General features: G+C 37.3%; 1 protein-coding gene across 1 annotated transcript in view; it reads right to left on the bottom strand.

Moving 5' to 3' along the window:
- The window catches only part of gnav1 (guanine nucleotide binding protein (G protein) alpha v1), a 40,364-nt gene extending 18,424 nt beyond the window's left edge, over positions 1-21,940 (bottom strand). The window contains exons 1-5 of the mRNA XM_030134975.1: positions 21,470-21,940; positions 19,487-19,578; positions 9,754-9,846; positions 7,874-8,034; positions 558-686 (exon numbers count right to left, since the gene is read on the bottom strand). Of these exons, the coding sequence (XP_029990835.1) occupies positions 558-686; positions 7,874-8,034; positions 9,754-9,846; positions 19,487-19,578; positions 21,470-21,599 (605 nt within the window). The 5' untranslated portion in view covers positions 21,600-21,940. The remainder of the gene's footprint in view (positions 1-557; positions 687-7,873; positions 8,035-9,753; positions 9,847-19,486; positions 19,579-21,469) is intronic.
- Between the last annotated feature and the right edge of the window lie 1,374 nt (positions 21,941-23,314).

Below are 23,314 nucleotides of genomic sequence, written 5' to 3'. Positions count from 1 at the left end.
AGTAAAAATCCAAATGAAACATCTCCAGCCCATTGATTCTTGTGTGGAGATGAGATTTGACAAAAATAATAAACCGTATCATAATATACAGTAAGTCTACATGCATTTGTTAAGAGGTAAAAAATTACCAAACAAAATTACAAATGGATATCATGCTTATATTTAAGATGCTGCAACTGAGAGTAGACAAAAATGAGGTAACTAGCTACTACTTCAGAACTTGCTATTCTAAACACTCAGATCATTTTAAAGCTTTGAAAGTAGAAACACTAACTATAAACCCTTTGAGAACATAGATGACAGAGCAAGAGGAAAACCAGAATGTAATTTGGTCAAGGATTGTGTTTGAGTAGAGGAGACTAAGATTTATCAGTTGGGAACTGCTGATGTGGATGTTTAAAAATCCGCCATTAATCATCCTCTAAATCAGAAGAAATATATACAACCTTGACACTTCTGCATAAGTATTAGCGTTAAAAATGTATTTTCTGTCCCTATAAGTAGATTGAAATGAATCGATAACTGGACGCACCGGAGGACAGTGGTTGGGAACCAACCTGAATATGAGGTGGTTGACTTTAAACTGCGTCTCAATCACGCCAGTCGTCCTCAGTCGTACTCGCAGAACGTCTGTCTCTGTGGGCACGTAGTCTGAAGACGTGATACGGGTCATGTTCTCAAAGAAACTACAGTTGAGGAAGGGGAGAGGACAAAAAGGTGAAAGAGAAGGAGAGAAGAGGGAAACATTTAATAACCTGGAGTAAAACTTGAGATCAAAAGAGAATGAAATCAGGTGTTTGTGGGTGTAGGTTTATATTTTGAGCGTGTGTTTGTGTGTGCCATGGTTGTGTCAGATGCCAGGCGGCAAGTGGGGTGTGCAGTGATAAGGGAGGGGCCCCAGGGGTCACAGCGGCTGATCAGGATGAATATTCACACGGCGGTTTACCAAAAAAACACACCGAGGCTAAGCTTTCAACCACAGATTAGCTATTACCAAAGCAATGTAATCAACTGGATCATGTGTGTGTGTGTGTGTGTGTGTAATAAGATGAGGCACACACATGCAGACACACACACACACACACACACACTAACACACACAGTGACGTCTTTGCCTCGCTGAACTGACTGTGACATTCTCAACTAGTCATCCTGAATCAGTTTCTTAGACAGCGACACACATCCTGCTGCTTAAAAAACACACTGCCTGTCACATGTTGCACGATGCAGACAATAAGTACGAGACTGTGTTTCTGTACCCCTGTCTTTGTGAGAACCGACTGCTCTTTTTACACCTGAAGAGAGAAGCTTCTTAACGCTTGTACATCCTTCTAATTTACTACCCTCTGGGGACCGTCGAGCCAAAAATATACACGCACAAAAAACTATAACTATATTATAAAATCATCATACACCGATAATTTTTTCAGGTTTTTTTCTGCATTAACCTCTTAAACCACTTCAGCTCTTGTTAAAACCACCAAATGCTAAATAATTTTCAGGATTTTAACCTTTAAATACCAGTTTGAATCCATGATGCTACTGTTATTTTTTTGTATTTTTTTTTTTCCACAAATGAGATATTTTTTATATAATGAGTGGGTTGATGGGGTTTTGCTGGTGATTAGAGTCTTGGATATGTCAAAAGTAGCAACAACACTGATTTCACTGCATTAGCATTTTTTATGTGAAAAATGTAAACAAGGCATTTTTTTTTGGCATAAGGGTCCTACACGATAGAAAAACTACTAATGTAATGAAGTCTGTGTAGATTCTCATTTGCCCAGGTCATCGTTCTTCTTGGTAGTTCTTTTCAGTGCAACTGGACTGGTTTAGCTCTTTTGAAAACATTTAATCTCTCATCCAAGAGACTTCTTCAATTCAGTTCTACTCGTGCAATGAATAATGCTTTGACATGTCCAAGACTCTGATATAAAAAATCTACATCCCTCCACCATGTAGTCTATGGAAAATATCTCACATTTTGTGGTTTGTTTGGGTTTTTTTTTTAAATAAAACAAATGGCATCATATATTCAAATTGGCATTTAATATGCTAGAATCCTGAAAATTATTGAACATTTGGTAGTTTTGAACAGAACTGAAGATTTATGCAGAAAAAATATTGATATATGATGATTTTATTTTTAAAAAATTGTTTTGGGTGTACATTTTTGACTTGAGGTTCCTGAGGTTGCAAAAAATGTCTGTAGTGTATAATAGACCTGTAAGAGTATGTGATATTAGATTTCCCCCCAAAAAAAGTGCAAAAACAAAGGTTCATGCAGACATTCATTCCATAAGCTGTAACACAGCCATAATGATCAACAAATTAAAAAAATAAAAATTATAAAAAACGGTACAAAAACGGTCTGAGGGTCCCTAAGGGTTGAAGGCCACTCCTCCTTTTTCACAAGGTTATTTGGAGCTGAACTATCTGAGACAGAGAGATCACAAAAAATTATATTTATCAAGAAAATTGAAATGTACATTTTGTTAACCTTGAAGGTGTGTGCACAATGTAGAGGAAAACGGATAAATCACTTTGACCAGTTCATTTGTACTAAAACTATATAATCTATATCATAATACTGGAAGGTCTCAGAGCGTTTGTGTGTGTATCTGCACAGTTCTGAGAAATTCAGATGCCTTTAACAGTCCAATTTGGCACCTACGGTTGAGGAAAAGTCCCATCTCCTCATTAATCATCTTGGCAAGTTGATACGACCAATATTTTGGGAGTCATTAATAATTTTGGAATACAATTGCCTTACAATCACGTTGCATTGCCCACAACAGTTGACGGGAAGCGCGGTACCACGCTACATGATGGGAAATGAAGTTAAAAACAGGAACAACGCATTTACTAACTTCAGTCCCTAGATATCGGTATTAATATGACCCGTGGTTCCCCACAGGTCAATGCACTGGTATAATATAATAAGCAAGATGTAAAAATCACTCATTTTGCTTAAGAACACACATATGTTTTCAGTGTCAAAGGTTTACAGGTAAACTCCAAACTATCATTATTGTATATGCCATAATCTCTTTTTATTCAGCAAAACTATGTAAAGGCACAACTTCAGTATGTAAACTGTGTTTGTGATTTACATGTGACACCAGATCCTTGTTACTGCCTTTGTTTTCTCCTCTTCTAACCCTACTCAGTGCTTCTCTTTCCTTCTCTGCAAATGTGGTGATATACACAATATATATTCATATATACAAAGGCATTTCCGTGTGCATTAAGTGTTCCTGAAAAATGTAATTAAATGAAACATTAACCATTAATCTTTCAAGTTATTAAAGAAGCTGGAAGTTAAATGCAGGTTGAAAACACGTCTCTCTCCATATGTGACGTTTATCTTTAACACATTGCACTGCAACTACAGAGTGAATTGGATTAATCACTATGGTTATTTGCTTTAATTATATTTTTCAGTATTTCATTATATCCTACCATTTAAGCTTTGTTTTCATTTAACTCTTAACACTGAAATGCCTTCGTGTATGAAATGTACTATATATTATCACATTCACAGATATTAAGAGATAAATTGTTCTAGTCTCTATAGGGAAGACTGGTCTAAATTAACAAAAAAAGATTTATTTAATAAATAAAAAAAACAAGACTTTCCCTTCAGTTTTTTAGTCTCATTTGCTCAATAAGGGTCCTCACAAGCATAGAGATAAGATCCTGTGTGTGTGTGTCAGAGGAGAGCAGATGATGAAGGTGATGAACGGGGGATCTCAGTGGGATCCAGGGGGGCCTGTCGGTGTCGATAACCCCAGAGTCGACGCCTCTCGCTGGGTAAGAGGATGAGAACAGACGGCCTCCTGGAGGGTCCCAGCTCTGTCCTACTCCTGTGCCTTCACACGCCACATCCCTGAACTTCACCCTCACCATTCTATCTTACATCAAAATTTATTTATCTATTTATTTATTTTTTACAATATGCAGTTTTTTTAAACTCTGTGTGGTTACATTTATGTGATGAATCCTCCATTGTGATTGGTCAGTGGTGACATTCTACTGTCTATTATTTCAGCCATTCCTATAAACATGAAGTTCCACCTAAACAAATAAATGCTTTTATTTAGCAAAATTAAGTATTATTTTTTTCAGTCGAATAATCTTATATACAACTGTGTAAGAGAGACAATGTTAACCCCATCTCCAAAAGTTGGGACAGTCTAACACACAATTAAAAAAAACAAGTTAATTGTTGAAACTTTATTTAACAGAGAAAAGGACATGTTCTGGTATTCTATCTGTTTTGCCCACTTTGGATTTATTTTAAAAATAGGTGTGTGTGGCTCAGTGAAATGCATAATTATGTCTAGAAAGTAATTATTTTGGACCATGTTCAGTGATGCATGACTCAGTTGCTGAAGCAAAACAACAATATCAAGCATCTCCAAAATTGATCCCTTTTAGCATGATAATGTCTATAATAGTAAGAAATAAGACCATGTATGGGGACAAAAATTAGATGTTACGTTTATTAAGCAACAAAATTATATTCTCTTCACATTTCTTTAGGACATGTTTAGGTGATCAGTTGGGATGTTACATTCACTTCTGCATGGAATGTATAATCTTTAAACCTTCTTAGTTTGCCTTAAAATTGAACATCATAGATTCTAAAGCCATATGTATTTTATGTATTAAGATAAGATAAGATAAGATAAGATAAGATAAGATAAGATAAGATAAGATAAGATAAGACAAGATAAGATAAGATAAGATAAGCCTTTATTAGTCCCACAAGGGGAAATTCCAGGTTTACAGCAGCAAAGTACAAACACACAAGAGCAAAGAAGTGCAAAAACAAGATATACACAATCAAGAATGCTATATACATTATTTACAGCTGTGTACATACTGATCATGTCACAGGTTTATTGCGCGGTTTACTGTATTGTTTATTGTACAGTTATTGCACAGAATTTATGGAGCAGTTCTTATTGTGGAGCCTGACAGCTGCACTATATACACACTACTAGTATAGTGTCTTTAACATATCTCAAGCAGTAGAATCTACAAGGTGGAAAAGAATGTTATTTTAGATTTTGAAAGTCAAACCTAATGATTTTGCTGTATTTTCCAACAAATGAGTTCAGGTCAAAGGTCACGTTTGGTCAATATATGGAGCTGGATATGTATTAAAGGCACTATTTAAGTATTATATGCATGAATGATATTTATTCATTCATTCATTATCTGAACCCGCTTTATCCTCACTAGGGTCACGGGGGTCACTTGGAGCCTATCCCAGCTACTTACGAGCAAAGGTGGGGTACACCCTGGACATTTCGCCAGTTCATCGCAGGGCTGACATACAGAGACAAACAATCACTCTCACATTCACACCTATGGGCAATTTACATTAACCAATTAACCTACCAGTGCATGTCTTTGGATGGTGGGAGGAAGCCAGAGTACCCGGAGAGAACCCACGCAGACACGGGGAGAACATGCAAACTCCACACAGAAAGGTCCCACCATGGACTGGTGTTGGAATCGAACCCAGGACCTACTTGCTGTGAGGCACAAGTGCTAACCACTGCACCACCGTGTCACCCTTTGAATGATATTTAAGTTAATAAAATTGCATAAGAGCTTTGATATGATTTTTAGGAAATATTGCTGGTGCAAAGTGATGACAAATGGGGTTGAGTTCAGCTGCTGCTGTAGCAGCATCTGGAGGTTTAGATAGTTGGAGAATATCAACATATGGCATCATAAGATGGATCCATCTTGGAATCAAAAATTCTACTATCTCTGAGGAAGTCTTAAAAAAGTAGGCCAGGTAGGGACAGAAAGGAGACAAACCCTTAGAGAAGATTTAAAATTTTTTTCACTCACCAACTTGGGTGGTCTTTATTGGTAAATTCACTGTTTCCCATAAATTTGGAAAAAAAATCATTTAACCTCTTCTCATGAAATGATTTGTTCTTGATAAACAATGTGTAACTGGGAATCAGTATGTAATAATAATCATTGCCCCTGGTTAAAGGTGATTACTGATACTAAGGTGATTACTGATTACTGTGTATAAATAAGAACAAAAAGAGGAACGTGTCTAAAAACAAAATTATTCCAACTTTATAGGCAACAGTATATAAACAAAAGATTCTGATGCCTGCAATGCACTCAAAAAGAGTGGGGCAGAGATATATTTACCACTCTGTTATAGCTCCATTATTTTTTATCCATCCATCTTCTGAACTGCTTTACTCTCGAGAAGGTCGCGGGGGTGCTGGAGCCTATCCCAGCTACCTATGGGCGAAGGCGGGGTACACCCTGGATGTGTCGCCGGTCTTTAATTTTTATTACAATTCTTAATCATTTGGAAATTGGGGACACTAATCGCTACACCCTTACAAGTATAATTTGTGTCCACTCTATGATTGTCCTCTCAATTTTCAATAGGAGACCGATGTGGACTGCATCTGTGATCATGAAGCAATGCTATTGGACCTGGTGCAGAGCGAGGCCTGGCATTGTCCTGATGAAATAACCACAGACTTCAGGGACAAGATGTCAACTTGATGGCAGCATAAACATCTGTATAATTCATTCTATATCTTCACACCAATGGTCTCTTCACACATTTTAAGGTCAGCCATGTGAACACTGATGCAATCCCAGACCATCACATATGATCTTCTGCACCTTAACCGTCTGGATGGTATTTTTCATCTTTGACAGAACGTCAGACATCTGTTTTCCTGAAAAGCTGATATGTGGACTAGTCATCCTTTCCAATTTCTTCCATCAAATATAAGCTCAAGTCCAGATGATTCAACAGTGTGTCCGCACAGAAATAATATTTTTCCCTCTGTAATCATTTCATATTGAAGTCCTGAATGCAGTCATGGACTTCATTAAGTGACATTGGTTTTCAAAAGTTCTTTTGAGCCCACGTTTCTATATTCATCATGATAGAACCCTGCCCGAGCGTCAAAGGTGACACAAATTCAGCAGCGGTTTCCGCCTTTTTCCTTTACACAATGAGACTTCAACAGGCTCCCTGACTCTTTTCACAATAATGTGTACTGTCGACGGTGGAAGATCGAAATTCTTTGGGGAAAAAAATTATTGTTTTTGACCTGACAGACAATTCTCTTACGTAGGTTGTAGCAAAGTGCTGAACCATGACCCATCATTGTAAGGACCAAGCCTTTGGCAGATCATTTTATGTCCAATCATGTTACCAATTCACCTGCTAACTGTGGAAGCTGTTACTTGTAGGTTCTATTCTCTGTCTCAACTTTTAAGTGTGTTGCAAGCATTGTGTTTACAAGGTGTGACAATTTAGTTTAGTTTAGTTTATTTCAGACACAAACATAATACAAAACACGGGGGGGGGGGGGGGGGGGATAAAACAAAATAAAAATAAAAAATAGAATAATAGAAAAAAGAACAACTGTTGTGCCTGAAAGGGAGTAGGAAGAAACCAATGCTTATCCAGTCCTACCCCTGGATTTCAGTTCTCTTATCTCTATGCTTTAGTCTGTTAAATAAAGGTTCAAACAAATTACTGAGTCAAAAAATGCGCAAATCTTTCTGGAAATGTGGATCATATATTTGTGTGCATTATCGCTTACTTATTGACATCATTACTCTTCATCATATGTCTCAGTGCTTGAACACTATCATCTAAAACTAAGAATTTAATTAACCTATAGCAGTGTTAAATATAATTACACTTTACAGGGGTCCTTCCCTCCCTCCCTCCTCCTCCTCTGCCCACCTGATTCACAGTGACAGCGAGCACATGGCCAAGCATCGTCTGCTAAGTGTAGTTAATTAGACCCCTGCATCTCCTCCACACAGCATGAGTGTGAGCTGGAACAGTACTCACTACAGTGCAGAGTCATTCAGCTCATACTCATATCCCCTGGTGGCAGCAGCCCGGACCCCCTGGTCGGCCCACAGACAGGACAGGGCGTGGCTCAGGAAAGGAAACAACACCTGTTCTTCATCAAAACACCGCCCACATGACAGGACAGAATGGGCGTGGACCTGCAGAAAGAAATGGAGACAGATATGTGGATGGATGGAGCACTGGTCAGGGAGGAGCGGAAAGAAAGGATGAACAGAAAAGTTATGGGTCTGTCTGTGATTTCTAGACTTGTTAATGAGTAGAGATGTACAAATGAATGTATCTACATGAACACACATACACTGGTGAGATCTAACAGAGGAAATACTTTGGTCATCATCTGCAGCCGGATGTGATGTGTAGGAGGAGCGCAGCCTATATGAGCTCTAATAACGTTGACAGTAAAGCTGGAATTAGATTGAATCTCACAATCAAACCACCCACTGACTGTTTAACTTTCTGGTCAAGCTCATGCATATTATCAGTGGTGTGTGTTTGTGATTTCAACTGTGGGTGAACTGTTGAAGTGCTGCTCTCTAGTGGCAAGATGGGTGTAATGCAGGTAAAGCAGGATGGGGATAAGAAAGATAAAACAGTGAGTATTAAGGGTTATTGTAGCTTTATAAATGTAGATGAGCCTAAAACCAAACCAGAAGTGATAAAATAATCTCATTAAATTAATTACAGCTACAATGAACAAAACAGACTAAGATTATATATATATATATATATATATATATATATATATATATATATATATATATAAGGGTAGAGACTGCGATCTGGTAGGATCGGCGATTCTACCAGTAGAGACTCCGATCGTAGTCTATCAGTAGAAACTCCGATCAGAGTCTCTACTGGTAGAAACTCCGATCCTGCCAGTAGAAGGGTTAGGGGTTAGGGTTAGGGTTCGGATCGGAGTCTCTACTGGTAGAATCGCCGATCCTACCAGATCGCAGTCTCTACCCTGACATATATATATATATATATATATATATATATACTTTATTTAACCAGGTAAAAAGCCTCAATGAGATTGCAAATCTTTTTCCCAGAATGACCTGGGCAAGAAAAATCAAATAGAACTGCAAGCAACATCAAGAATGGAATGGCTTTTATTGTTGTGGCAACTTTCAAATAAATGTTTTTACTAAATTTAACTTTCCTAAGTGATTTATCATCCTTTCTTATAATATTTTCCTCAGCATTTTACATCTTTCAGTGAAAATCAAGTATTTTCTTATATTTAATTTATTGATAATGTAGATAAGCTTAGAGTAAATTCAAAGGTTATTTTATCAAAAACAGAGAAGGAATAATTACTTGTTCCAGCAAAACATATGATTAAGTGAATGTAAAAACAAGTGTGTGTTACAGAAGATGACTGTGTTTTCACATTTACAATGGAGCTTCTGAACACCCAAATGAGTCATATCTGAAAATGATAAAAGCTTATAAATTGCATTTTACCTGAATTATTCTAATGTATTGATAGGATCAGTGTTTCAAAAGTTATTAAACATTTTAGGTCAGTGGATTTGTTTTGGTTGTTGATGGCTGTTTAGGTCTTCAGAGGTTAACAAGTGGTGGTTTTATAAATCATATTTGATGTCAAGCATTCTGTCACACTACTGTTCTTAGTTTTTGTAAATTAATGCTTTCCTAAAAATACCAACAAAGAGAAAAAAAAAAAAACACACAAAAAAAACTGGTCAGTTCCTCAAAATAAAAACCTAAAAAAAACCTTCACTTGTAAAACTGAAAACAAAAACTAAAACGGAGACTAAATTAAACACAAACGATAGTGAAAATGACACAGACACAAAACTCATTGATACAGACATAAATATAAGACACACCTTGTTCCTACTGTTGGCCAGGTTGATGCGGAGGACACCCATGCCATGGAGGACAAACTTCATGGAGGTCAAGAGGTTATCGAGCACTGCTGGCTGTTAAAGAACAAAAATCATGGATACTACGGCAAAGAGGCCACAACAAAAACAACAACAAAAACAGATGTCATTTTGTTTGTGGCAATACCTGCAATAAGTTATTTGAGGTTTATGATTTACTGCACTTTTGAAGGTGCAATTGATACTGATAAATCAAAATACAATATATGTCACACTCAAGGCTCCAAACCTCCTGGAAGAGGCCAACAGAATACAGTATAGGTGACAGAGAAAAACTAAGTCCAACATTAGGTTTATTGGTTGAGTTAAGTTCTAATGACCACACATGTGCATTTGTCAGTCTCTATCTTAAGATATATTCTGGGTATATGTGAATCAATCAATCAATCAAACTTTATTTCTATTGCACTTTTCATATATGGTACATGTATCACATAGTGCTTCACAACAAACCCCCCACTGTCTCGCAGTTGCAACTAAAAATAAAAGCAACAAAGTAAAGTAAAGTTTACGGTAAGAGTTTAATTAAAAGCTAGACTAAAAAGATTAGTTTTGAGTTTACTTTTAAAAATATGAACACTTGCAGCAGACCTCAGATCCTCAGGTAGGCTGTTCCATAGTTTGGGGCCATAAAAGCTGAATGAGGCCTCACCATGAGTTTTAGTGTGGACTCTAGGAACAGTTAAGTGATCACTACCCGAGCACCTGAGCATTGGAGAGGGCTCATATGTTAAAAGCAAGTTAAATAAATAAATAGGGCTAAGACCATTAAGAGTTTTAAAAACCAATAAAAGCACTTTAAAATCGATCCTGAAGCTCACAGGGAGCCAGTGCAGACACCTGAGCACTGGTGTAATATGCTCTCTCTTTCCGGTCCTCGTCAGCAGTCGGGCTGCAGAGCTCTGGAGCAGCTGCACCAGTGCAATGGTCTTCTTGGGAAGACCAGAAAGGAGAGTGTTACAATAATCAATTCGACTTGTGATAAATGCATGTATCAAAGTCTCTGCACTGGCTCGAGAGAGAATATACATACCTCACATGTACTGCTGTATATGTGAAGTATGTACAGCAGTAAAAACAAAGGTTTCAGGGAAAAACAGCCTCTATAAACCAAAGTGGTAGTAATTAGTGTGACCTCCCTTGGAACTTAACATGTCTTTAACTCTTTTGTTCAAACAATATGAGTTTGCCGCATTAATTTTCTGATGTTTTATACCAGGTTTCATTCAACTCATGTCAGATGTGTCTAACTGAGCTACTTCTTGTCATGGGGTCAGAGGTCACACTAAATAGTCTCTTTAACCTTTACAACCCATTTAGTTCAGTTTTTATGTGTCTTTTAAACGGCTGTACACATATTTCCTGTATTTTCTTGTTGTACCTGAAGAAAAGAGAATGATGAATAAATATTTATGCTAATTTCAACCCTTCAAAAACAACAAAGTGGATTTTCAAAGACTTCCACAGTAGTGTATATATGAATGTGTGTGAGTTTCAGTGTTTAATGGTAATAAGCCAAGTACCAAAATTATAAGTTAGTATAAGTAATTATAAGTATTAAGTATTATAATATTCTAAAAAATGGTGATAAATCAGTTAAGAAAGCTAGAAATAGAGAAAAATTAATTTGGGAACTGCCACAAAAGTAGCACTGGGTCTTTATGGGTTAAAGGTAGGAGTGGAGCTGAGGCTTACTTCAGTTTGCACAGCTGAAGTCCTGTACAAAAAACATTTTTGTCACTTCCTGAAAATGGTCTCAATGAAACTGTAATCTTTACTGGAAGTTCAGAAAGTACAGACAAATGGGGTGGAAAATACCTTTAGGGACACATAACAAAAAATAGAAAATGGAAAGACATAAAAATAGCTTCACTTTTAAATGTCCAACGAGGGGCAGTTTAGCCCCGTCTTTAACCTAATTCAAGAATACTCACAGGTTTTACATGTGACAGTTTATAGTTCATGTGGAAGTTGATCTGAAATTGAATGCATATATTAATAAAAAGGTGTGTGAAACATAAAGTAGCATTTCCAATGCTTGTCAGCTCACTTGAAATGACAAAAAATAGAATAATAATATAGAATTTCAACCATTTGTTACATATATGGGTTCATTTGAGAGAAAATATGAGTAAGTAAATCACAGGTACACAAAAGCCACAGTTTAACAGGAAAAGCTATTTCATTTGACATTAGTGTTAAACATTCAATGTGTGATACAGTCTTCAGTGCCATCTAGTGGTGAAGTTGCAGATTGTACTACTCTGCTTTGACCTACGGTGACCACAGAAGACAAGGACACAAAACAGGTGTATTACAGCAGCATAAAAGTTGTCTTGTAAAATTTTGTCACGAACTCCATTTCTCAACAAGATGTAGAGCCCATCCTGGAGGTTAAAAGTGATCAGCAGAAAGCTTCTTTTTTCCCCACTATGGATCCATTCATATGGGTCTGAAGTGGTCAGAGCATCAGCTGATCTGTCATTTACAGTTTCAGAGATCAGAGAAGGTGGATTTAGGAAGGTGGTGGGTAAACTACATACTAAACTATGTACTGTTAAAATAGTAATGCAGAAAAAGTCCTGCATACTGTTTTATTCTTAAAAATGATGCGTGTTAGTTTACAACCTTTAGTTGTAAATAATTTCTTCTATATTTCTTTCACATTACTATCGTAAAACAGTCAGAGTATATGATAGTGATTAGTTCATAACAATTCTGCTGCACTTTCCGTCTAAAAAATATCTATTATATATTAATATTAGGGAGTTAGGGGTAGGCTTGAACTGTAACCCAAGCCTGAAACAGTTTAAAAGCTGTATTGATAAGACTAGTATTATTAATAAAATCTTAATGAAACCCATCCCTTGTTGAGAGGATATAAACCCTGATCCACACTCAAACATCAAAATTGACACTAATGCACCTGAACACTGGATGCCTCCTGCTATAACACGAAAAAAAAAACAAAAAAAACATCAGGAAGTGTGTTCCAGGCTGCTGTAGAAACGTGGTAGTGCAACATCGGGGCTACTTCTTAGATAATGAGAAAGTTAAGACTCATATTGTCAGGAGACTATACACTAATGAAAACATAATTATGAATATTATATTCCATTTTTGCAGATAGAGCATCCTAAATCTTACACTCTGGACTCTTCTAATGTTATTCTCGTTAAAACATTAAACGATAATACAAAAACAAATTTTCAAAGATACTGGGAAAACAACAAATGGACTGAATATCTTCTCCACCATAGTGATACTTAAGGTACTATTATTATTAACTGCTCTGAGAGATAGCTGCCCAGTTATGAGTAAAAAAATTCAAATATTGTTGAAAGAAATATCAGTGCAAAAATATTAGTTAAAATCAGTTGAATATCAGAAAACAGTTATAAAACAAGTGGTGCCAGGCACAACAAACCCCGCCCCTTGCACGTATTGTAGCTTATTCTGGCATTGATCCAGCTGATGTCATCATGTCTATGCGTGTCAGCATGTCATTTGCCTCCATATATCTGCCAAGTTTGAAGTAAATTGAAACAAAATTGATATTTTATAGACATTTGAAATTTCACCCATGAGAAGTAAATGAGGAAAAAAAAAAGATTTTAAAAAATTCATAAAAAATTTTAACTTTGACCTGCTGTTCCCAAAATGTAGTCAAATCTATTCTGCATCACTGGCAATCTATAAACCCAATTTGGTATGAACTGAAACAATAGTTTTGCTGCTAGAGTGTTAACAAGCAACGAAACAAACAAACCAAACCAAACCAAACCAAAAACAATACTGGGGACAATATTGGGGAAAAATCTAGCACAGGCAAGAATGTGGAAAGGACAAAGTGGATCAGAATGTTAACATTACCAACCTGTTTTAGTGCTGAGAAACCTAACGGCTGCGTGTACTAGGATAAGTGTGTGATGGTGATTGTCTTCTACTCTCCATCAGCCTTCTGCATCAGTCCTCTGCCAGCTAAAGATAAGCTTCACATTCCATCACAATTCTATCACAGTCTGGTCGCTCTCTCCTCTGTGTGTGTTTCAGTGTCCAGATTAAGATGTGTTTCTCTCCAGGTAAAATGTGTGCTGGGAGATAAGTGTGTGAGGTGACAGGCCTTCATCTTATGAGCAGTGCTGGGCCAAGGTCTGTGACACCTCTGCATTAGGGACATGTTTGTATCCTATAAGAGAGACTCTCACAGTGATACAATGATTTATGTCCGAAATAGGATTCTTTCTGTGCCATCTCCCTCTGCATCTTCACACATGCATTTTATATCGTACCACATCTGATAGACTACATCACTTTAAAGCAACTTGATTAATAGACAGTATAGCAATAGTGGACCAGCTGTCTATGATGTCACACTTTGGTTTGTGAACTGCAATTATGAAGCCACAAGGACCATATGATTCCATGCTGCTTTTATGGAAACAAGTGGGTGGAGTTGTAGAAGAGCAAGGGATGAAAGTAGAACTTGCTACTGCTTGTCTTGATTAAGCATAAGTTTCACAACACAAGTTATGATTTTTATCATTTCAGCCTGAACTTAAGAAATTCAAGCTAAGAAAATTATTTATAATGGCATGACACAACATATTATCATATAACACATTTTTTGTTTTTTTTTAATCTGTGCTAAACTGAAGCTTCATATGTGTCACAAAGGTCACACTTGTGAGGTTTGTTTACTTCATCTGTCTTCCTTCCTGCTGTCTGTCCACCTTCAACCTCCTCAGGGAAAGAGGGGGAAACAAAAGAGGGGGAGGAGGAGGAGGCCATGGCTGAACTCATTCAACATCAGCTTTTTTTTTTTTTTTTTTTAGCTGTTTCCATAAATGACACCTAGTATGCACAGGGAAGTTTAACCTTTAAGTGACACCTGAATGACCAGCCTGTACTGGATTTTTCCAAGAAAAGCAGTTTCTAACAAATGGCAAAATAAAACCCAAAACCACTCTACATTTACACACACAACTAGTCTGGAGTTTGGAGCCACAGGTGTGTCACTGTAGGTAACCTGAATCCACCATCAGCTTTACCTCACCACTATGGACATGTAAGGAGTAAAAAGACACCCTGTTTTTACCTGCGCATGTGTGTGTGTTTGTGCACGCATTTACAAGGAAGAGAAATAGACAGAAATCCTGATACTCCTTCTCACACACCCTTGTCGTCTTTATTTCCTGGCTATTAATACTCCACTAGTACTGCCTCAGTTTTAAGCATTGTGGGAAACTCTGTGGGCACACAACGTCAGTGATATTACAACTGCCATTACAGCAATGTAATCTCTAAATCCATCCAGACACACTGCACTATTGTTCTTGTCCGAGTTACTGTTTGGATCAGCTCCCTGAACACAGAAAACTAACAGTCGTTAGCAGTTGTCTTGTGTCAGAGTATTTGCTACGAAAACACAAAAACAAAGAATGCAGCTGAACTGGCAGTGGCCCAATCATTAACTGCAGACCGTTCTGCTAACAATGTATAACTAAGTGTGTGTCTGTGGTTGTAGGTTTGCCCAACCTCACAGTCACTTGGTGAGAAATCCTCCACATTCAACACACTTTTCTCAATAATTATTGCACAAGAAACTGGTGCTTTTACACCTGAATCAACAAAGGGATTCCAGGCTGAGAAATACAAATTCAGTTCATAAAGGTTAACCACTGCAACGCCGACATGTGCACACACAGACACACACAGCATCTCCTCTGTTGACACAGAGTTGTGTGTGTTGGACGAGAATAAAAGAACAGGAAAAATCTCAGTCTATCTGCTGCAAAAACAACACCACAGCCTCAGGCTGCAAATAAAGGAGGGATGAGACACAGAGGAGCCCCCCTTCCTACTTTTCCTCCCCTTATTCCTCTGTAATGGACAGTCCTAGCGTCATCCTAATGCAAGACAAACCCCACTGGCTGGGACACAAAGAGACACAGACACAGAGAGAAGAGAGGGATGGGGGTTTGTCACTCTGCCTTCAGGGGGAATAGGAGAGTGGGGGATAACCTGCCCACTCCACAGCACAGTCGAGTTGTTTACCACAGCACTGCCTCGCAAGCATACAGGGTATTCCGAAAATGCCATGAAACTGACGTCTAAGTACTGTTTTTCACAATCACACACCCCATATTATAAGATGACAATTGACTACAGTGATTCCCTCCATTTCTTCTGACCCAGTAGCAGACACTGTTTCATTGCTTGTTGTCTCCATGTTTGTTGCTGCTGCGGCTGAATGGAACTCCCATTCCCACAATGCACTTTGCAAAACAAAGTTTCCGAAACGGCCGAAAAAAAGAGTGACATTTCGGTTTGGTATGTAAACAAACAGACTCCTTGTGATGGAGTCATCTTCAAAGTTGTTCACTGTGAAGGCAGTGATTTAGGTGTGTAAGGATGGAAAGACTAATGGATTAGTGATAATTACACTATCACTGGGTTTGACAATTTTTTTATGAAAGTCGTATGCTGCTTTAAATTCAAATCTTTCTAATTTCTTGGCATACCTCATCTTGTCCATTTATCAGTCAACACATTAAACTATTACCAATAGGATACATACGTATGACCTAAATGCTGAAAAGTGTGAAGCATCAAACACAATACTGCTGAAGATTTAGTGTATGAATATATATCATATCAAACTGTTGATGGTAGTTAAATTCTTGTAACTTATAATAATATTAGATGAAACTCACATGCTGCTGACTGAAAAGACAGAAACCACAGTGACCAAATGAAAGTGTATTAGTAAAGAAAACTATGCAGTTAATTTACTATACCGTATAACAGGTATACAATAGCTGACAAGCACACATCTCTGTACTGGAAAAGTAACAGTATTTTCCTCCTGAAGTCAGAAATAAATTGATGTTTTTAGGACTTTTCAGCTTTGTTGCCCATTTGCCAGAAATGTAATCAAAATGGTCTCACATGTAAGAAGTAACATTACTTTGATGCACTAACTTAACCTAATTACTTATTTCCTTTTAACAGAGTAACTTTGAAACTGTACCATATTGCTTTCATAAATAAAACTTCTAAACATTGTATATCAGGTAGGGTTTGAAGAAAGGAAACAGACTGATGTGTGAATCAGTGTGAATACAAGCCTGATAATGAACAATGAGCTCATGCGTGTGTGTGTGTGTGTGTGTGTGTTTGTGTGTGTGTGTGTGTGCGTGTGCGTGTGTCTGTGGACACAGGAGGGTGTGTCAGTATTTGCTGTGGGAGGCTGGTGGGATGGTCATGGAAGGGCAGGTTTCTGACTTAGTGTCATTTTTCCATTGGAAAATAAGGGCGTCCCCTGAGAGCATAGAAAAGCATAACTGTCAGCAGAAATTTGACAACTAGAATCAGTCGTATTATCAGTGTCTCATGCTGTTAGCCAGGAACTAAACTAAACCAAGCCACGATCAGCTTGAAAGTCTCAGAAGTTTTTGTTTATTTAGTCTTTCAGTTTGTTTTTGTTTTTTTTTTTTTACTACAGCTTAGATTTACAAATTAACAAGTGGTTTATATTTTGTCATTTTGAAGAATAGACTCTGTGACCAGCGGAGAAAAGCTGTGATTTATAGAAGCTGAAAGAGGGACAATGAAAGAATCCACATCACATATGATTTACAAAACCATTGTGTATTAATGGACTCATTGTGCATGTTGTATAAAATGAAAAATTATTGAGCAAATTATTCATGTCCAACATGAACCATTAGCATCAGAGGAAATCCAAGTAGATGAGTTTGTGTTGCATTGTTTATTGTAGTTTTTATTTAGTTTTCATGTTTTTTTTAAAATTAAAATTATATCACTTTTTCTCTGTTAGCTTTACTTTTTGTCTTAAGTTTCAATCCTACAACCCCTGAATTGTAGCTGTACACAAAACTAAACTGAAATTGTTCAAATTTGGACTAAATTGGGATGTATCCATGTGACATGACTCTGTGAGCACTGACCCTCTTAAGAAACAGGCCCAAGTGGCCATTTGAGGAACTAAAGGTTTTGTTTGCTTTTCAGCCCCGAAGGTTGTCACCAGGGATATGCATGGTTAAGATTTTCCTTCCAACTGTATTTTCCAAAACCACATTTAATGAAAAACAGTATGGGTAACATCACATGACAGAACAATCGGCATTTTTCAAATGAAGGTGAACCCTGAAACCATGAACTGCAAAGAAGGTGACTGTTAATGATCCATGAGAAGCAGCAGCAAGGGACAAGTGCAGAGAGAGAGAGAGCTGAGAAGCTTTTAATATCTAAGAATGCATTCAAACGTTGCAGCTGCCCATATAAACAACCGGGACCCTCATACGTTGTATCAGTGGAAATCCCAGCCAATGGGCAACTGCCAAAGGACACACAGTTGACTGTGTTTGCATATTTCTAGCACATAAATAATGCCTGGAGTACGATTACAGCCAGTTGGCTATCCAAATAATGGGTGCATCAATTAAAGATACTTCAGTTCAGATAAAACAATAATGTAGGTCATTTATTTAGTAAGTTACTATTAATGAACAAGATCATATATTGTATAGAGAAGCAAAAAAATGACAGGTCATAAGGTCAACAAAGTGCCAAACTACTTCATGAACTGCACCACAGGAGTATAAATGGTACAAACAGGACAAGAACAGCAAAAAATAAAAAAAATAAAATAAATTTTAAAAATTAAATAAAATAAAGACTGTTACAGTTGTAGACACTATTAGGTGCAGCAAAGGCCAGTTTGACTAAAAGGTCTCTAAAGTAACCATAAAGAGGTGTGAATCATATTTAGGAGGGCCTATCGCCACTGTGTTTCCCTTCAGTGTTTTCCAGTGATGAGGCTGTTGTTGGAAGGAGACAGAGCAGGTTTCTGAGGCATGAAGCAGAAAAAGAGTCTGTCTGTCAACACGTACTCATTATGTCTCTGGATAACAGAGAACGACAAGGAGAAAGTAAAAAGAGCAAAAATGGAATCAAGGGAGAGAAGAAGGGAAAGGGAGAAAAATGAAAATATAGTAAAAGGGTCAGAAGTATGAGGATGTGGATGAAGATAAGCCCTCAGTAAAAACAAGTGGATGGGGCTGAGTGCGTTGAAGCATTTCCATTCTCCCCACCCCATCTCAACCCCAAATAGATTGCAGGAATTTGGCTTTCAGTCATTCACACACACACACACACACACACACACACACACACACACACACACACACACAGAAGAAGAAGCAGACGTGAGCCAAACCACTGCGTACTAACTTGGATCTGACCCTGGATATCTGAGAAATCTCAGCCCCCCACAGGGACCGAGCTTCATTTTCCATCTCATCCCCTGTTCATCTCCATCTTTTCTCCCTCTTATCTTTAATACTACTCATTCTAATGCAGACCTCACCATGCCTGTGGTACAAACTGACCCCAATGCTGAAAAATGTTAACTCAGACCAGACTCAAACAAACAACCTGTTAGGCTTCTTTACTTCAAGTTGAATTTGTAAAGGAGAACATGTTGCTGTAACTAAGTCCACTATATGCTAATAGGGGTCATGTGATTGAAACTGGAGCTGGTTCTATAATGTGAATAATTACAAGTCCTTTTAAGTTTTGGCTCCATGAAATTCATATAACTCAATGTAAAGTCACTTAAGTCTGTGAAAACACTGTGTTTGCGTCCCACCTTGAAGCTGCTCAGCTCTTGTTTGGTGAATCCGTTGCTGTGGATGATCTTCATCTGTTTCACCAAAGTGCTTTTCCCACTTTCAGCTGCACCTGGATCAAAATGTGAACAGTGGTTAAAATCAGTATTTCTACAGGTCATTACAAATAAAAACTAGTATCTCTATAAGTCAGAGGAAGTTTGGTTAGTGTTTTATCTGAAGGTGCTGCAGAAGTGTTGAGAGGGTAAAAGATGATAACCATATTTTTATTATATTTCTAGCACATCAGTAATGCTTGTATTACGGCCATGTGGATATATGCTGTTCAGTTTAAACAATTATAGGTAGGAAGGTATATGTAGGTATATGTCGGTAAGTTATGTAATATATTACATGTCACAGTTAATGAATAAGATAATAAAAATTGTAAGAAGAAAAAAAAATATATAACAGACAGGGTCATAAGGTCAACAAAGTGCTGCCCAAGTGTGAAGAATGACCCATGAAGTGTGTCACATAGGTACGAATTAGTATAAACAGGACAAAAAAAGTAAAAGGATAACAAAATCAAAATGGTGGTTAAAATCCGTTCAGTCAATTCTGCAGCTCATTACAAAACATAACGTGCCCGCAATCGAAAACCCTCGGTCTTCAATCCACACCAAAGTTTTTGCACATACGGACGGACTAACAGACAGATGGACGAGGGTCATAAACACTATTGCTTTGATTGCTCAGAGGAAGTGTGGTCATTGTTTTATCTGCAGGGGCTGCACAAGTGGAAATAGATGATAGGTTTTTTTAGTTCACAAACAACATATTCACAGAAAATATGCAACTACACATGGAGGCAGATGAGTATTTAGCAGTACAGTAATAATATCTGGATGGAACGTGACTCAAACTTAGGTACATTTTTAAGTTATTTATAATTTACTTGAGTATTTCCAATTTCTGTAACTTCCCATTTCTACACTGTAAAAAAAATCCTGTTGTTTTTACAGGAAAAAAAATGGCAGCTGTAGTTACCAGAACAATACCATAAAAAACACATCAAACCATAAACATATTCATGGAGTAACATGTAGATTTAACATTTTAAACATATATATTTAAAATTGGATTTCTGTGATATTTACATGTTTATAATGTTGAATTGACTTTTCTATTTAAAAAAAAAAAAGCATGAACATAGGTTGTTATTTTAACATTATGGTCTTGCAATTTAAACGGCACCACATTGTTTTTCAATTCATGGTTTTATTTTCTCAAAACAATAGAAATACATAATTTCTACATACAAATCTGGTTTTGTTAACATGCTCTTCCTGTAAAAACTACAGCTATATTTGATTTAATCGTTAACACAAAAATATTTTCAAATAAACAACTCTGCATTGTATTTTTCACTTACAGTTTTTTTTTATGTTGCAATTTTACAACTTTTTGGTGTTAATCCTATGGCCATTTTTTTTTTTTTTTTACAGTGTACTTCACTACACCTCAAAGGCAAATATACTTTTTACTCCACTACAATGACCTAAACGCTTTAATTCCTTTTCAGATTGTTATTTGGAGTTTCAGTGTTTGCAATAATGTGAAGGATGGAGTGTTTATTTGCACATTGCGTTTACTTTTTAAACTTAATAAATTCTTGAATCTGCTGAAAAATGCATGGTCACTGTTTATTTTGCTCGTGGAAAGTTTATGTCTGAGTAATATGTGGTTCTCACAGGAGAGGGAACATAGGACATATGTAGAACATACAGCTGATGTACTGCTGGACATTAAACCAGCAACTCTAAACATTTACAACAGTAAAATGAATGCATAGATAAATAGTAGTAAAACATTTCAGACCATTTCACTGCACACTGAATACAGTGAGTGTCATACTTATTTGCACATAATACATAGGTTTGGATGCAAAAGCCTTCTTTGGTATTTGGTACTTTCACAGTACTTTTACTAAATTCAAACATGTAAGTACTTTCATGTCTCACCTAGCAGGAGTATTTTAACCACATTCATCTCCCGTTTGGCATACTCGTACAGGTCTCGGTCTATCTTGGCGCTGTGCGTCCTCGCCTTCTTCTCCTCCTCTGTAACTTCGGTACCGAGACACAGTCCCATCCTGAGAGCTCATCTCCTCCCCTGGCCCACCACGGAGGAAAAAATATACGCACGGTTGTTGACACGCTGCATGACCCAAGACTTTCCCAGCTATATTCCAAAAACTGCAGGAAAAAACGAGCAGGGAAGAAAACCGCAAACCGTTCCCTTCATCCTACGTGTCTCAAACCGTGCGCGTAAAAGGCCCAACTGGTTTTACGCATCACCGGTGATACTTTTCTGGTAAGTTTTCAAAGTGTCCACGCACAGCCGTGAAAAAAAAAACACACCGAAGTGTTATGTCAGAGTGCGCTGCAGCGGTTCAAACTCCGTCCTACCGCCTTGGCTCAGAGCCCACATAGTCCGGGTTTCCTCCTCCCACCGCAGGCTGCTGCCCAGATGGAAAAGTTTTGGACTTCCATGGGAAGTGACGCACCGAGGACAACCTGCTGACCGGGCAGCCCTGTTCAGTCTACCTGTGCACGCAGACAAAAACAAACAAACAGTTCTGGGGTGAGTAGATGTGACCCACAGTGGGTGTGCGCCCAGACATCCAAACCACCCACCCTTAAACAGAAGTTAACCCACTGGTTCCCCACCTTTTTTGGCTCCTGACCCCATTTTAACACCACACATTTCTGGCGACCCTAGACATTCAAAACGGAGACTTCCTTTTTTTTCTCTTTTTTTTTTTTTTCTAAAATTAATTTGTTTTTGATCATTTAATAGTTTGCTATACTATGTTGCACATAAACATTAATTTTAGACAACATTTAGTCTATATAATGTATATTATTCTGGACGGAGGCAGAAAAGCCAGGTGTAGATTACTGCACAAAGTGAGAATTTTATTTTCCTTGGTCAGGATATGTACAGTCAGTCCAACTTGGATTTACAAGGCTGACAATTAATACTGAACAAACAATAACTCAAACTATGAATTATGAAAGAGCTGCAGCATCTGAAACTGACCACAATGAACATTTGAAAGATAAACAGTACCACAGTGCTTCAGTTCCAGCTTCAGAGTTTGTCATTTCTATGGATTGTGACTGTCTCTCTTAACTCACCATATATTTTTTATTAGTAAGTTTTTATTTTTATCAATTACTAGAAATTTCAGGTGACCCTATTTGAATTCCAGGCGACCCCACGTGGGGTCTTGACCCCCAGGTTGAAAAACACTGAGTTAATCCATATCAATGCAGCTTTGGATCTGACTGAACAAATCGTACATTAGTAAATATTCAGCAACCATCCTCCTAAAAGTAGAGCAGAAAGAAATCACAGCCGAGATAGAAAACAGGAAATGTGCAGTATACTATATATTTAGAGTTATATGATTTATGTAGATATGTTTTTTAGTGGGCTAAATATATGTGGATCTTTATGGTTTCCACTGGACAGGAAGGAGATGAAAACTATAATCCAGCTGTGGATTTATCACATGTAACCATTCTAATAATTAATCTCCTTTCATCTGGCTTCTAATCATATTGCTTTTTATTATTTTTTTTTTAATCAGTTTTTTTTTTTTTGTTAAAACCTGCCCATTTTATGACTTGACTCTTATTTTTGTCTTTCATTCTGTGAAAGACAATTGATTTGTATTGGAGAACAAAATACAGTATAATCTTTATTCATGTAATTGAGGTATTTACTCTGTTTAGGAGTACTTCCACTTTGCGCTACTCTATACTTTCACATCACTATATTTGAAAGTGATTATTTCACTT

The sequence above is a fragment of the Sphaeramia orbicularis genome, chromosome 1, assembly GCF_902148855.1.
Source record: "Sphaeramia orbicularis chromosome 1, fSphaOr1.1, whole genome shotgun sequence".
Lineage (NCBI taxonomy): Eukaryota > Metazoa > Chordata > Actinopteri > Kurtiformes > Apogonidae > Sphaeramia > Sphaeramia orbicularis.
This window is presented reverse-complemented; position numbering and strand designations above follow the sequence as displayed.